Below are 16,826 nucleotides of genomic sequence, written 5' to 3' on the forward strand. Positions count from 1 at the left end.
TTTTCCCATTTTATTTGAAAACCTGTAAAGTCAGCATTGTCCCCAAAAGAGAGCAGGACTGCCACCTACAAAGCAGTCTGTTTGTGTCTCTGGAGACACAAATTTTCAAACTCTTCAGACTCAGACTCTAAGGAAGTGCACTGTGAGCTGGTAGGAGAACTCAGACATAAATTGGCAGAAACCCAGGAAATTTTCAGATGGAAATTTATTTTCAGCACTGTTTTGGTGAGCAAGGCTGTCTTCTGCTAAACATTTCTATTTTTACAAATAGCTGAATTCTGAAGAAAAGTGCTCAGTCTGGATTTTTCTGACCAAATTCTTTTTAAAAGACTTGACACAGACTTCTCTTAAAGGATTCCTGTTTGGTTTTAATGGTGCTCAGATGCAGTGGACTGCATCCTACCTTATTCCTATCTGTTTCACTCATTTCTTGCAGAAAGACTGAAGACTGCCACAAATAAATTATATGTGACATGCCACAAATAAATTATATGTAGCATGACAACACCAATGACAGTATCTAATCGTTGCAAAGAGACCTTTAGCTTTACCTTTTCCTTATGTTGGCATGCTTAACAATAATAATTTAATTCCATTTATTGCAAGGCATTTAACTGAATGTCTTGGGTCTTTTTAAATTCAGTTCTAAGAAGTTGTTGAAGGAGTTATATCACATGCAGTCATTTGCTCAGTCGCAGTAGGACATTAGTGCCTCACTGAAGAACATGGGGACACCATGTTGATTGTGCACCTTAGGGTAATGCAATTTTAAGAAAGTCCGGGCTCATTGGATTTGTGTGAGGTACAGTAGTGCTGTCTACTCAAACTACTGGACTGTGTGTGGTGACAAAAGTGGTCCCAGAGTTTGTTTACTTTTGAAACATAGTTCTTCGTTCCCTCTTCTCCTACAAGAGTCACATCATAAAATCCAGTCTGTGTCCTTAAATTAGCCAACACTGAGTCAAAATTTACTCTTTCATGATTAAGGCTTTATAGGAAGCTCCACCTCTAATGCCCAGGTTTTGAGTACTTTATAGTCTTTTGAGCACTGTGAAACTATTTGCAACAGCTGGGAGAAGGTGCAGTTATACTGGAACAACTCATCTCCCCTGTTCACTTATGTTGATAGCTGCATCTTCACTTGTTAAACGGAAATTTAAATCCTCACAGCTGTACTGTGGTGGTAGTGTTAAGCAGCAGAACATAAAAAGCCTTTCTGACCTAGATAGCTCAGGATTTTGATGTATAGCAAAAGGGCTTTGATATTATACAACAGATGATTAATCCCACAAGATGCTTTGAATCCTGGCCCTATTCCAAAGTCCTTTATGTGTATGTTGAGCTTTAAGCAGATAGACAGTGTAGTGGAGGGCTTGTTTTAGGTGAGACAGAAGACACGGAAAAAAGCAAATGAGTGTGGAAGGATTTCTCAGGAAGATAACAACTATCTGTAAATTCTATTGAAACACCAAAGAAGAAACTGAGAAGGCAAGAAAAGGCAATAAAAACAAGATACTGATGTTTTGGCTGTGCTACCAATAAAAATATGGGTTTTCAACAACTTCATGGCACTTCTGATTTGAAACAAGTGTTTTGCACTATGATTAGGGCACTGCTGGAAATGTGCTATTACACCATCTGGTCTCTCCTATCCTAAAGTGACAAATTGTCCCTGTGGTATCTTAAGGAAGCTCCAGGGAACCAGTGACTCATGAACCTCCAGTATAGTAATGGACTTACTGAGACTGGCTGTAAGTATCAGTCCACCAATGCTGTTCTCCACAGAGAAGGAAGACACAACATATTGAGACAACAGTTTATTTAATTTGTTAGGTTTCTTTCCAATATTCCCCTTGGGATGTATGCATGGAACTACTACTGGAGCCATAATTGGTTTAGGTCCTGTGGCCTGTTAAGCATTGGCAGTACTTTCCTTCATCTGCCCATGGAATTCTGAATTGACAGCTTTAGCAAAACAATACTCAGGGGAGTGTTGCAATGCCTTGAAAATGCTGCATGCAGATTCCACAGTGGCTTCTGGGCTAACTTTTTGGTTAGTCTATTTAATCCTTGAACAGAGTGTTACTATGCCCGTGAACCTCAGAAAAAAGACTTGGTTTATAACCATGCGTAAAAGCCTGTTTATTTGGGTTTGTGTATGTGTTATCTGGATTCAATTCAGTTGTGTCAGTCTGGCATTCACTTCTTCAGCTTTGATGAGGTCATTCGCAAAGCTGTGGACATTTCCTTCTTTATACAGGATGGAAAGTGAAATATTCCAAATTCCAAGAGTATCATATTTTTTTCTTCCTAGCTGTGTAGTTTCTCATTTTTTCTTGATTTGGAAAGACTAGAGAATCACATGATATGGGTAATATCATATTGCCCATTCAGTCAGGCTCCAATTTTATTTTCTTGCACAGGTTGCTTGCAGTCCTGATCCTGACCTATGTGTGATTTTGGCATTGAATCCTTGCCATAGTTTCCCCCCTGTGACAGCTAGACTTTTTTTCCTGATGATCCTGATGATCCTTTGCATCCTGAGATCCATGGATGGAGAATATTATAGAACAGTTTTACTGTAAATTTTTTATGTCAGCATGGGAAAAAAAATGATGTTAGATATAGTATGGCTACTGTTTGTCAGTCTTGAAGATGTTTCCTCAAAACTTAAGAAAGATACTTGGGTATCTTAGTTAAGAGATTGATTTAATGAACTGGTTCTTTTACTTCTCTGTACATTGGACTTCACAAATTACACTCTGACAATATCACTCTTGATCCATCCCTGTCCATATGCTTTGCCCTGGGGACTAATATTGTTCCCGCTGCCAGGAAAAAGTTGTCTCCTCGTTTGTGAACCAGGCAGGTTTTCTAAACCTATGATTATCTTGTCAGTCTATATCTTTTGCTTATTTTGCATCAGTAAATTTCACGTTGCTTAGTTAGATTACTGCAAAATCCACTAAAGAGGAGGTAATGTATGACATCATCACTTCAGAAGTTGCCCAACTTTCCAAGCATGCCTTACAATAAGTGCTAAAAGAACTGGACTGTAAGGGAGAAAGGTGGCCTGCTGTTCAGCATGCCAGTAGGAGGCTTGTGAGTCCTATGCTGCTCCACAGACTTTCTGTAAGACTCTGTGGGAGCTAAAAAGAAAGTAGGAGGAAGAGGAACATGAACCTGAAAACTCTGATCAGCTCTAGCTCTGCTCTTAACACTTCTGTTCCCAGATAACAAGGCGATCTGACCCAAAAGCAGCCTAGGACTGAGGCATGAATACACTTTCTCTGTACAAGGAATTAAATGAGTTCTGATCACTGAGGAATTATATTAAAATGAAGGGGGTTGTATGGATGGGAGAGAATAGCATTTGCTGCTGCAATGCTGTAGAAGAAAAAGGAAAAAAAAAGGTAAGTCTCAAGTTCATTCTTCAAATGCCTGGACTACAAGGTGCATCTCGATAAGAAGAACACCCTGAAGCCTCCAGCAACTCCCAGAGTCTTGGAGTCTGTGCCTGAAGAATGTTGCCTGATTCCTTTCTGGGTGCCACACCAAATTGCATCTTACAGTCTTACAGCACAGGAAGGTATTTTTGATCCCACCAGCCTCAATTGCTTCTACCTCACTTTAGGAGCTTAGCTTTCTTCAGGCTTCCTCTCTCTGGAGGGGAATAGGCATCTGCAGACAATGTGGAGTACTTACCTTTGGGAATTGCCATTATAGCTTTAGATTTGTCTACATCTGCTATAGAGAGAGCCTAGGACAACTAGGGTTTCCTATGCAGTTGGTTTCAGTACTAAAAGTTACACAGGATGAATCTCGTCTGACTCATGTCACTTTTCCTTAAATAAATACAGTCATTCTCAGAAGCTCAGTCACTTAACCCCAAAGGGTTCAGGGAACTTTAAGGGTGATAGAAGAAAACAAATTAAAATACAAAGGAAAATAAAGATTATGATACCACAAAAAATATTGGGAAAGACTCAAGGGCAAGCATAATGCTTGAAATTTTGCCTTATTTCAACAAGCTTGATTTTGACTGTATAGTGTTCCTGTAATTTGAAACATTTCACGATGTTCTCTGCAACTCAGCTATGTCTCTCCTTTATGTTTCCAAAGATATGAAATCATGAATTTTAAAAAAATGGGGAAGGACTACTTTGATTATATCAATGTTGGCAGCTGGGACAACGGTGAGCTGAAAATGGATGATGATGAAATATGGTCAGAGAAAAATATTATCATCAGATCTGTGTGCAGTGAACCCTGTGAAAAAGGCCAGATAAAGGTAAATATTTTCTCCATTTACTTCAGTCGTGTAGAATGCATAGCCTTGAAATTTGAAAGCAAGTTTTACTTGACTCTTACATGGAGACAGCATCCCACACCTTAATTAAAATGCACAGACATGTATGTAGTTCTTACTCATATCATAGTCATCTCACTATTTTCAAAAGCTGCTGTTTTCTTGTGCTCCTATTTCTGTGAACTGCTGACTATTTTATACTTACATTCCAAATGCTTTAGAACAGGTATTGTTTGGGGTTTTTTTTCTGCATATTTTTACAGCATCTGATTCAGTGGAGTGCAAATCCCTGACTGGGACTTGTCAGTACAATTGCAGATAAATTATAAAAAATAATTGCTACTATTTCAGTGCTAGACATAGACACCTAGACTGGAGCATTATTACTCAGACCTTAAGTCTGTGGTATCATCGGAGAACACTGATAACTACCCCTACTTAGAATTTCAGAAAATGTAGGTAACTTTTTTTTAATCATACCTATTTTACTGCTTCTTTGTTTCCCAGGGTTTTGCTTTTTCCTTCCTCCCTTTCTATGTTGCAGTAAGTAAGGAGAGTAGATGAATCTGTCATATATTAATTGTACTCTATTATCCTTCAGCATCCCATGACACTTACGGCAGAACAGTTAAAATACTGCAAATCCTTAGCTTACCTTGCAGTCATTTATATAAAAGCCTGTTGACTGAGGGGATGGGCATGGACAACAGAGTGGCTCAGACTGAAAAAAAGCAGCTGTAATTTCTGACATGTCTCACTGGAAGCTGGATTACTTTTCTCCCATATTAACATGGCGTGACTGCAAAACTGAGAAGCAGCTAAGTATAGTGAGGGGCTGATGGGAGCCTGACCATGCTCTGCAATTTAAAGTGAATGTCTTCCGTCTGAGTTTTCCAGAGTTTTAGGACACAGTCACCGTGTTTTATTCACTAACTGGTCTTTGGCAGAGTCAGTAAGCGACTTTCATCAGACCAAATGTGTATGTCTTCAGTGTAGGAATATACAATTATATCAGATTTCTGAACCTTCTTTATAGTCAATGGAAATAATATATTATTCCAGATTAGGAGTCATCTCATCCTCATGTAGGCTTTGAAAACAGTTAAGATGAATCTTGATATAGAAACACTTCTTTTTCTTCACTGAACTCAGCCATGACAGCTGGTTGAGAGGAGAGCATACCTTCTGCAGACACATAAAGGAAGGTGGGATGAATTACTCCCAGAGTAACTAAACAGGGGTCTGATGTTAGGCTGCTCCAGCCACAAAGTCACATATGTGAGGGGACAGAGATGGACAGATAATAACTCAGAACTGGGCAGCTCTGAGTTCCTTTATGATCTGTTGCCACAACACAGGTGATGGGAAGTGTTTTGTGATCTTCATTAACAGTGTCCTTCTACCTTCTGCCCATGCTCTCAAGGATTCTCGCAAGAGTATTCTTCACTATGAAGCCAAATCATCACACACTTAGACACACGCTTGAAGTCCGGTGTCTGAAATGTTCTTTATGCTCCTCATTATGTTATTGATTATAAATCTCAAGGTTTACTTCACAGTTCTTTATCTTCTTAGTCTTCACAGATGATAGGGAGAGCTTGACCCTCCCAAGCTCCATGGTGGTTTTTCTGCAGAATTCTGTGGGATTGAGTTATTATGCAGGAATTTGAAACATTCAATGTAATGATATCCAACACTCAGCAACATTTGATACATCCATCTGAAGGACTTGATAAACAACCAAACAACCCAACTCTATACATTTGAAATAGTGTGGACATGCAAATATTTAAATAAATACAGATTCAAAAGATTGCCCAGATGGCAAAGGGAAGAGTAAATAATATTTTGTTTTAAAAAGAATTGGTTTTGTTAAAAGGGACAGAAAAAATTGTTTTACAGTTAAGTGCTACAACAAACAGTTGTTCAAGAAATGAAAAATAAAAGGATGAAGAAAAAGCTGACTAAGCAATTTAATCCAAAAATTCTGACCTGATTCTGAGTAGCAATTGTTCTGATTCCTAGAGAAGGATACATAATCCTTCTCTGGATTAACCTCCAGTTAGTGCTGGGTAAGAAATGATGAGTGTACCAGTTTTCTAATGGATTAGTCAAATTCCAAATATTTTATAGAAGATGTTGATTTGGTGAAAATCTGAACAGAAAAGTGTAAATGTTTTGCTAAGTTTAGGTGTTTTGATAATAACATATGGTTTCTATTTTACCATTTATTTTTCTTGAGTGTTTTATACATTGTAAAATTATGGATTTTTATACTGCATGAAGTTTATCAAAATATGTGTCTAAAAATTAGTACAAGCTTCCTAAGAATTGATTTTCCCAGACACAAGAACTTTTGCAATTTGTTCAACTTCTCGTACTTGTTCAAAATGAAAAAAATCCCAAGATGTGCATTCTTCTGGAGGACAGTTATTCTGTTTTGCATGTAGCTCTAGTCTCAACACTTGCAGAGCAAATGACTTATGCTCCCATGGCCTTTCTGCCAGTTTAGCTATTCAGGTGAGGCTTTTTTTCTTTCCATACTCTACAATTTTAAAAAGAAAACCAAAAATTGAAGTTTTCAAGTCCCCATATTGCTGATTAAAATTATATCATTTACACTTTTTTCACTGCAGCAAAGACAAATCCAGTTCTTTTTGATTACACTCATTTACACTTCATTTTTTAAACCTGCAATAAAGACATTAGGTTTTGAAGCCACCTTCTAAATTCATCATTGTAAAAGATACATAAGTCAACCTACTTGTGTTATAATTGGGAGCATTCATTTATAAATTGTTTGAGAAGAGCAGAGAAACTGGGAATACTTTATTTAAAAAGAAAGACATATTGACAAGAAGCACAGATGTTTTCAGGGCCCAGAGATGATAAATAAGGATCTTTAAAAATCTGCATCTCAATCATGATCATGCAATAACTTTTGGCAGAAAATTATAAAAGGAGAAATCAGGTCAGGTGTTAAAATCGATAGAGATAACATTTTCACTCTTAAATTAATTAGAAATGTAGTAATTAAATAATTCTGGAAAAGTCATGTTCAGTTTGATCTGTGGAAAAAATAAATTTTAACAAAGCAGTCACAATTAGATGAAAAATAAGCCTCCAAAAATCTTTAGGTAATGACCCCTTAGGGAAATAACACTGTTGACATGATTCCCTGTATGGACCACAGTGGAGTGAATTATATGCCTTGTGTATCATGCACTAGTTTCTGTAGGCACATTGCCATCAACGAAATTTTGAGTTTTGCTAATTCTAAGAGGGGAAAAAAAAGTCTTATTGTCATTCTGTACTTCCACTTATATTTCTGTGGGGTTGATGGTTTCTCTCTTCTGGTACATACATGATGGGAGAACTGAGAACTTGTATCATATTTTGTATAAGCAAACATGAAGAGGAACTTCCTTTAAAATAAAATATTAAAAACGCATCTATTAAGAAAAAGAGATTAAAAAATTAAATTAGCAACAAGGGGAGAATGAATGTACATTTATGCTGCTAAACCAAATGTCAATTTTTGTCTCAGGTGATCCGTAAAGGAGAAGTGAGTTGCTGTTGGACCTGCACTCCTTGTAAAGAGAACGAATATGTATTTGATGAATACACATGCAAAGCTTGCCAGCTGGGCTCCTGGCCCAATGACGACCTCACAGGTAAATGAGTTGTGGCTGTGCTTGTGTTGTCAGTGAAAATGTTCATCTGCTGACCTGAAGAAACAAATGCCAGATTCAAGTGAGTATGAGGACTGTTTTGGTCACACCAAACCCAGGGATAAAGCTGAAATTTGAACTGAGGCTGGTATTTGTCTTCTCTCCTCAACCTGATCCAGGAATCATTGGTATAATTAAGCTGCTTTCTAAAGACCTGAGTCACTAGATCTAGAAATAAAAAAAAAATAATCCTGGTTTTGTATTTAACCCTGTCTTAAAATCTAGCTGGTGTTGCAGATCTTGTCCTTCCCCAAACAGGTAGAGAAATTAAGTCCTTGTCAGAGAAAGGGAGGTCAAATTTCAGAGTTTTATTTTCCTCCCAGTCAGGTACAGAAGAGTCATACTTTCTTTTTTAATCTGAAAAAGTTATGAACTAGTTGCTGGAGTTACTGCTGCTAAATGCGTGAGTGCTCCAAACAGACTTAGGTTTGCATTAGTCCTTTGTTCACCAGAGTCTGCTAGAATACAGTGTTCACGTTCTCCTTGCCATGGCATAGATCTCTATGCTCTCGCAGAATACCAATTTGGCTACTTTAGAGATAAATTACTCCAACACTTGTATCCCACAGCCTCTCTTCTTTATATAAACAGAACTCAGGTATTCCAATTCTCAGAGCACACACCACTTCAAAATGCTGTTCAGGGATGAGGTTCTCATTGTGCCAGGCTCTGTATAGACAAGGGGAGAAGAGATAGGTTTTTTCCAGAAGAGCTCACAGACTTGGTTTGTGTATTATTTCTGTGGATGAAGGGAGATATTTTTGAGGTGAAAGAGAGGGAAAACAAAGGGAAAAACAGTTTGCTGGATGAATTTATGTAAGTGGAAGAGTGTCAGACAAGGCTTGGCCTATAGATTTTTATATACAAATTTAATCCTTTCCTGACAAGGAATGTTGCATTGCTGTAATATAACAGCTAGGTTACCTAATTACTGCAAAAAATATCATTTAGCCATGAAACTGATGGGATATTTTTCAGAAAATGTCAAACATGAAACTTTCCCTGAGAAAAAAAACTTAACTGAGAAAACTGAAACAGCAATAAAATGGATCTGCAAGTGCTCCTCCAGCCCTGCTCCCCCAGCCCTGCCTCCCTGGGCACTCAGCAATCAGCCAGCAAAGCCGCCTGATCTCGGAGAAAGCTTTTTTGTGCCAGGGTAATGGAGAAGCAGAGAAAAAGAGACCTGGCCCCACACGTCCCCCAGAGCAGAGCACTGAGGGTGTGGAAAAAGCTCAGGTTCACATCCCACCTGGGCCATCCAGAAGCTTCCAAAGCCCATGTTGCAGGGACCAGGACACTGCACCAGGCTGGTCAGTTTATGAAGGTCAACTAGTGCAAATGGTCAGCTCTTCAACCACTGGGGTCTTGTCTGAGATGTGGCAGATCCCAGCTCACGTCTCTGTTTCAGTGAGCACCAGAGGTTTTACCCAATGTAGGTCAGCTGGAAAAGGAGCTGCTACAAGCCATTTAGGAGGGAACTTGCTCCAAATGCCTCATGGACCAGCAGAGGACCCACTTCTGAAACACCAGTGATGGGAACTGCCTAGTGACCTGGTGAAGTTTGGGTAATTAGCCTGTAAGCACCATATATATGTAAGACAAAATGGAGCAAACAGCCACCGGGTTGGCCTTCAGGCTCTGTGCTGGCTTCCTTGGGCGTACAGAACTCCATGCCTTAGGCAAGGCATCAGTCTGAGCTTGTGGGAGGATTTACCCTGTGAAGGTCTTACTTTGCTCTCAGGGTAGAAGAGCAGGATGGGATGGCACCTTGAAAGCTCTTGTAGGATGAGTCAATGATTTTTCCAACCAGCTCTGATTGTTTTAAAGAAAAGTAGTTGTCTTTTTAGTCAAGCCAACTGCTTTGTGTGTTACATGAGCTGCTACGTTTTGCAAAACCATTCATCTGGCTTTAGCCATGCATTTTATGCCTTTATAGGGACCAAAGTCAATATGCACACAAAACAACCCCTCAACATCAGTGCCAAGTTCCTCAGGAGATCTAACCACTGTTCCTCAGCCAGGTGCAAATTCAGCAGACACTATTTTGAAACTGAACCTCACCTTGGCCTCCATGAGCACAGCTGATACAATATGCACTCGTCGTAACAGGACACCCATCACCATAGCTTCACGGCTGTGTAATCCACACCTAACTTACTATTCACATGATGGCTGGATCTCTCCTTATTTAGCCTTCTATCAAAAACATTTTAAAAAGTCTATTCCCAGCTTATCCATACAATATATTGAGCTGTATTTTTAATGATCATATTTATAGTCCCAACTTTTGCAGCTTGTAAAAACTGCCTCTCAGTCTTGTTTACAACATAAGATTTAGTAATAAATGTGAATTAAAAGCAAGGAGTGGGAGATGTATTTTGTATTCTGGCAAGGAAATTTCCCTTCAGTTTTATAAAGCGTACACAAATCTCCTTGAAATGTCCCTACATCTGATACTGAAGCAGTCTATGTCTCTTTACTGCTTGATAAAGCCATGTCTTAGGTAGTGTCAGCTCCACAAGGCTACACACATAAAAATATCATTGGAATAAGTCTTCCTTGCATGATCACCTTCAAATGAGAGTCCTGTAAATATATCAACCACGCGCCTGAGAAGGCTCTCAATGTGGAGCTGCACCTCACTGTTTGCCAGAGATCTGAACTTGGATAAAAACATTTTTGGAATCCTTTCTTGGCTCACACAACAAAACACTGCTCCATTTTTCTGATGCTGAATGACCAGCATCAGTTTTGTGCCACAAACTTCACTATATAAAATGTGTAATGGCAGGGATGTTGCTCACAGAAAAGAAGAGAGACTAATGCTTTTTTTCAGTCGCCTGTGGAATATCAGAGTTCAGATGCAGGAGGGGAGAAGACAGTAGGGATGCAATATGTGTAGGAAAACAAAGTTATTCTCAGAATGGAAAAACTCATTGGAGTTCTGAAGTACAGAAAGGTACAGGAAGTTCAAAGGTAGTGGGAAAGACAAGTGGAAGGAAGAGTTTCTCTTGATTGAAAAAGTTACTGGAAAATATCTCCATCTAGAAGTGAAACTGAGATGAGAAAGGGAATATTTAACTGCCTATGTTTTATTTCCTCACAAATTTCAGTTTTATTGCTTATGCATACAACATTCCCCAGGGACCATGCTCCTCCTTGGACAAAAAACTTGTCATTTTCTTCCTTTTCTCCAAACTTATCTGTAACATCCCAACATGCACCCCCCGTCATTTTCTTCCACTTGGTTTAGTATCAAGATGTGCTTTCCAATCTACTGTAGCTCTGCTTCTTCCCCATATATTGTGTTAGCAATATCCATACATTACAGCACCGCTTCACACATTAGCATGGCCAGTGTGCCTGAGCCACATACTCAATTAAAGCAGGAGAAACTCATAGATTTAAGTTCAGAAGTATATGCCAACCCCTCCACTATTCCTCAAAGCCATTCTTTGCATTGTATTCACAGTGGAGGGAAGAGAAATAGATGCCAGGCATGTTTAGATACAAATGAAGGGATTTTCTTAACACTGAGGACCAAACCTGAATAAAATCAGTTTTTCAGTAGCTTGATGAGAATGGCTTTTTGGTTCTCCAAAAACCTAAGTGACTTTTAGGACATGGCCTTCTGCATTCAAAAAGGGTACCAGATAAGCACCAAAGGGTGCCAGATAAGCACCAAAAAGGGTGCCAGAAAGACCAGATAAGTTTTGTTCAGCTTCTCAGAGCTTTTTCAGTGGATGTAGAAATATCTTGGTCCAGCTATCATTACTGTTTGTTTAAGGACATTTTTGAGGTGGGAAAGAGGTAATTATTCTTTCTTTCTGTGATTCAGGGACAGCATATGAGAATAACAGAAACAAAGTTTTGTCTAGTGACCTTGGGGTCTGCAAGGAAAGTAGATGATGTTAATTTCAGTGACACTTAGATGATCTTCAGGCTGTATTGACATTTTTCTCATTCTCTGTGTACTCCAAATATGGTGGCTATTTGATTTTCTTAATTGAATTCCCATGAAAATAGGAGCTGAAATATTTTATAGCTCTTGAAATGTTTTCTTTGCCATTCAAGTATAAGGCTGAGTATCAGAAATATATATATTTTTACTATAGTTACAAAAATGCTTTCACCAAATAAGTACAGTAAATCCAGGACAGCAGCATCACGATCTTGTCTGCCTGTCTGAAAGTGCCAGATAAGAGCCGGATTATCCAGACAACCCTTGAATGGAAAGGACTGAAAAAGGGTTTTCCACCTCTAAGTGTCACAACAGCCATTCCAAAGAGCTCTGAAAACATTGAGGCTGTATCCTGCTTGGTTTGTACCAGTCTGGATTCCTCACTGAGAAGTGAGGATGACTGCCTTCCTCATCCTGAGGGCATTGCTCATACTGTCAGGGAGAGCCACAGAGAAAAGACAGGGCTGGGAGCTGCTGCTGTCTTGGCTCCAGGCACCATCTGGGACAGTCCAGGGCTGTGGCTCATGCCAACCACCCGCGGGGCCGAGGGCAGGGGCGATACTTGATGTTGGATCTCAGTGGATCTTCACAAGGGCTTGGTCAGCTCTTCCTGCAGTGTGCCGATTCGGGCTGTGGCAGAAGCCATGGGGGTCTGAGGCTCAGGTGTCTCATAAGACCGGATCCTTCCCCCTACCCCCAAGCAAAAAAATTGCTCATATCTTGCCTGAAATATTTTCAAATGCTAACTGCTTGTTGCCATCAAACTGCTTTCTCATATTGTTGCCTGCAATAAAGTTGCAGCCATTGGTAATTTCAGCAATTGTCTGACAGTTGCGAGCACAAGGCAGAACATAATTTAGCCTGTGCTGACATTGATTTTGCTGCTGAAACACTACTAGGATCTTGCTTTTGACCATAATTGGTAAGGCTGTAATTCAGACTGAGGGTAGAAGAAGGACACAATTTTTATCTGGTTGTTTTTAGTATTATAAATGCACATCAGGAGAGATAATGCCCAATTTTCACCCTGATTTTCTGTGCCCTGTATTTTCTTCCCTTGTTATTTCTTATTCCAAATGAAATGTAACCATTTCCATAAGTCACTCTCTACCTGCCTTTTGGAGAAAGCAGATGAGGATGAGTTAAGAGTTCAGGTGGCAATATTATGACCAGGATCTCTGGTTATAATTTTCTTCCCTCCCTTGTTGCTGAGTTTCTTGACTTTCTTCCCTAAGTTGCTTGTTCCAGGTAAGGTGTTGACTTTGACTTCCAGTCCATTTACAGCCCAAGTTTCCAGCGTGAGCCACACAGTGCTTCAGGCTCAAGTGAGCTGGTTCAAGAATGCTGAGCTCAATGAACAGCTTTTGGAGGCTCCTGAGCTGGATGAAGGGGAACTTGCCAACAAAGCCAGAAGGATCCACTTGTAATTGTGCCTTATATTATGGGAAATTTGCTGAAGACAACATATTCTGAACAAAACATTTACAACACAGGGAGCCAGCATTTTTTAGTGAAACTTAAAACATTAGCACTAACATAAGGATGGACCTGGTTGCTGCAATTCTTCAGTTGTTCCAGTCATTCTGCACATTCATGTAACTAAGGAATCATTCCCCGTGTGGTCACAGAGTAACTTTAATGTATTATTCTAAGATTCATGGCCTTGCCCTTTACTGCAATGCACAGCTAAATAAGTATGTTTGAGTTACTAGGGACTTAGGCTCTTGAGCTAGAGATGCCCCAGCTTTCATGATTTAAGATGTGACCAATCCCAACTCCTGCCCTGCAGAGGTAGTAGAATAAACATACGCACAGCCCTCAGCTGCATCCATGGACTGTGCAAACCTGCCTTTGCTGACGGTTTCAGTAAATGTGCCAGCCTGGGAACTGCAGCTGCAAAGAAACCAGCACATGGTCACCTCTACATCCGCTGCTATTGTAACAACTACAAAAGGTCCCACCAGAAGAAGGCAATGAACTAGTGACCATAATAGTTTACCATAGCACCAGAACTTAGTATCAAAATTTTAAAACTGTCCTCTCACTTCAGTTGGTTCGCATTCCATGTGGAGGTCAGGGCGCTAATTTCTCACCCAGAACTTTGCAGAGTGTAATATTCACTTTTGCCTTGTCAGTTTGGGTAACAAGCTGGGGCTTTATTAAAATAAAATATATATAAATAAATAAATAAAAGCTACCCTGCCAGCTTCATATAGATTTTTATTCTGACTACTACATTTTTACATCTCAGCTCTCCATATGTGAAAATCCAAATAACTAATAAAGATATCCCCTCTCCCATCTTTTGGGACCATAAATAGGGAAACATTCAGAAGCATTAATATGAAATATCTAACAGCATATCATAATAGACTTTGAGTAATGTGTGCCAAATCCTATGTGGAGAGTCTCATTCACAACTAAGGTGTGGCTAGGTTGTTGTTTAGGTTTCAGCCTTGGTTTTTGGACTTCTATCCTTAAAAGAGTCTGTGAAAACTTACCAAGAAAACCAAGTCTTTTGTCAAGGGGTTGAACTGACTGCTCAGGATGCCGACTGAAAAATATTTATGACGTACTAAACCAGCAGTAATTTTCTGCCAGTTTTAGTCTCCATGTGCAGATTCAGTGAGCATTAGCTCATGATGTTGACTTAAGAGACTTCACTGAATTCCCTTCACTTTCCAAAGTGTACCCTATTCACAAGCCTTTGTCATATTTACCTTTGGAACTAGTTTAATTATATATTCTATATTGTCTGACATGAAAGGTATTTTCAGTGCTAAGAGAATACAGTTTTATGGATGCAGAAGGCATGGTAAGGTCTCTTGGGTGTCAAGTCTATAATAACAAATTAAAACAGTGTCAAGATCAAATCCCCAGAAAATATGGACTTCATATCTGTGAAGTCTTCTCCCAGATAAACTAATTTTAACATAACATGAAAGGTCAGAAATAAGTGACAAGTTTACCTCTACAGAGAAAGCACAGGGTACTAATAGAGCTATGGCAGTGGTCAAGCCTTCAAGAGCTTCTCCTCTCCTTGTTTTATGGCACAATCTTGTGTATCTCTGAAGTAGCCAGATGCTTTTCCAAACTATCAGAACCCTTTTTTCCCCCAGAATATCCTTATATATCCTTAACTGTAATTTGTTGGTGATCTTTGATGCTCCTTTCAGAAAACCTTTCCCTAACATGTCAAATGGGACTCTTGATTTTTTATATCTGCTTGTCTTGCTATTCACATGCTTATCTAGTACCTTGCTCCCACTGGCTCCATTTCTGGCCAGAAGAACATAGAAGCAGTTTTAGGTTAATTTTACTGGGGCTCCGGTCCCAGAAGCAGTGCACTCTTGAGCACAGAGTAGAACAACTCTACACCTGCTCCAAATTGGACTGGCTTCTAACAGCCTTTCCACAAGCCAAAGATTGCCTCAGCACACTGCAGGGACCACAATGCAAGGCTGCTGGCTCTGTACCATCTGGAGTTTCTGAGCCAGCTAGGAGAGAAGACTTTCCAGGTGCTTGGAGATGTTGATGAAGTGTAAGCGGTGGGCTGTGGGTCAGGATCTTGTCCAAATGACCACTGGGCATACACATATTTAGGGAATAGGAATGAGTTCTTCTTGTGTTACCATTTTTCAGCTTTTGCCTTGGTATAATCCTGGCCATCAACCCAACGTGAACACATTGCTGTTTTCCCATATTTCTTCTACTTGATCTAGTTTTCCCTTTCTGCAAAGTGCCATTGTCAGAAACCATTAGCTGTGAAGCTGTTATATGAAAATCTCACCAATCATTGCTTTATGAAGACTATCCAGTGCTTAAATCTTAATTAAGGAATAAATCATTGCACAGTTTGACGTTCTCCTTATAAAGTATACCCAGTGATGGGGGAAAAAATGGGACAAGTTTTCAAGTCTTTTCTCAGGTATTTTATTAAGAGAATGTAAAAAGAGTAATAAAGGAAGGAAGGCATGAAATAGTCTGAAACTAATCAGAAGTGCCTGGTTATGATTCACCTCTGCTGCAACATTAGAAACTGAGCAAAATTCAGCCCCTATATCATTGTCTGCATGTAAAGGCCAGCTGTCAGATAAAGACCTTTTCTCCTCAAGTTTCCTGCCCAAGAATATATAGTAGTATTAGAAGCTGGAAACAATTTGTTTCCCCAAAACATTAATTAAATTTTGGTAAAATCAGAAATAGATTTAGAGGTCATAAAACTTCTTGGGAAAGAACCCACATGGGTATATATGCACACACTAGAGTATGTTTTTCACCCTTCCTCCACCTCTCTCACTGGTATAAAATGTTGATTTTAATGATGTGATTCCTGTGCTACATTAATCTTGATGGAGTCAGAAAGAAATATAGTATCTCCTTCACAAGGAATAAGTAAACTCTTTAAAACCAACAAGTGTCAAATAGGTATCAACTAATGCTATGAGAGTATTTCATAAAAATCTAAATGTCTTTGTTACATTAAGACATGGCAATACTTTTATTATTGCAACAGAAAGCTTTGCATACAAAAACAGTTAAAATATGGATGGCAAATTAATCTGCATTTAGTAACAAAGAGCACAATCTGTTATGCTAGGATGACTACAAATTTGTATCCTTTAACTGCACTAATGTTAAAGACTTGTTGACTGTTCTGATTTTTCTGCAAGAGTACAGAACTATCTCCCTTGTACTTTTGCCACACAATCTATTGAGCATACCCCCTTATTGTAGGTATTATATTTTTTCTAATATAAATTGTGTAGAGGTGTAAAATACAGAAATACTAGGAGAAGAGAGGAGCTAAACCTCTCTTCTAAGC

The 16,826-nt window shown here is 39.2% G+C and overlaps 1 protein-coding gene across 1 annotated transcript in view; it reads left to right on the forward strand.

The window, feature by feature from the left end:
- Positions 1-16,826, forward strand: part of GRM5 (glutamate metabotropic receptor 5) — a 288,721-nt gene that overhangs the window by 237,589 nt on the left and 34,306 nt on the right. The window contains exons 6-7 of the mRNA XM_074816304.1: positions 4,123-4,291; positions 7,857-7,983. Coding sequence (XP_074672405.1) covers positions 4,123-4,291; positions 7,857-7,983 — 296 coding nt within the window. The remainder of the gene's footprint in view (positions 1-4,122; positions 4,292-7,856; positions 7,984-16,826) is intronic.

This window comes from Strix aluco, chromosome 2 (genome assembly GCF_031877795.1).
Source record: "Strix aluco isolate bStrAlu1 chromosome 2, bStrAlu1.hap1, whole genome shotgun sequence".
Classification (NCBI taxonomy): Eukaryota; Metazoa; Chordata; class Aves; order Strigiformes; family Strigidae; genus Strix; species Strix aluco.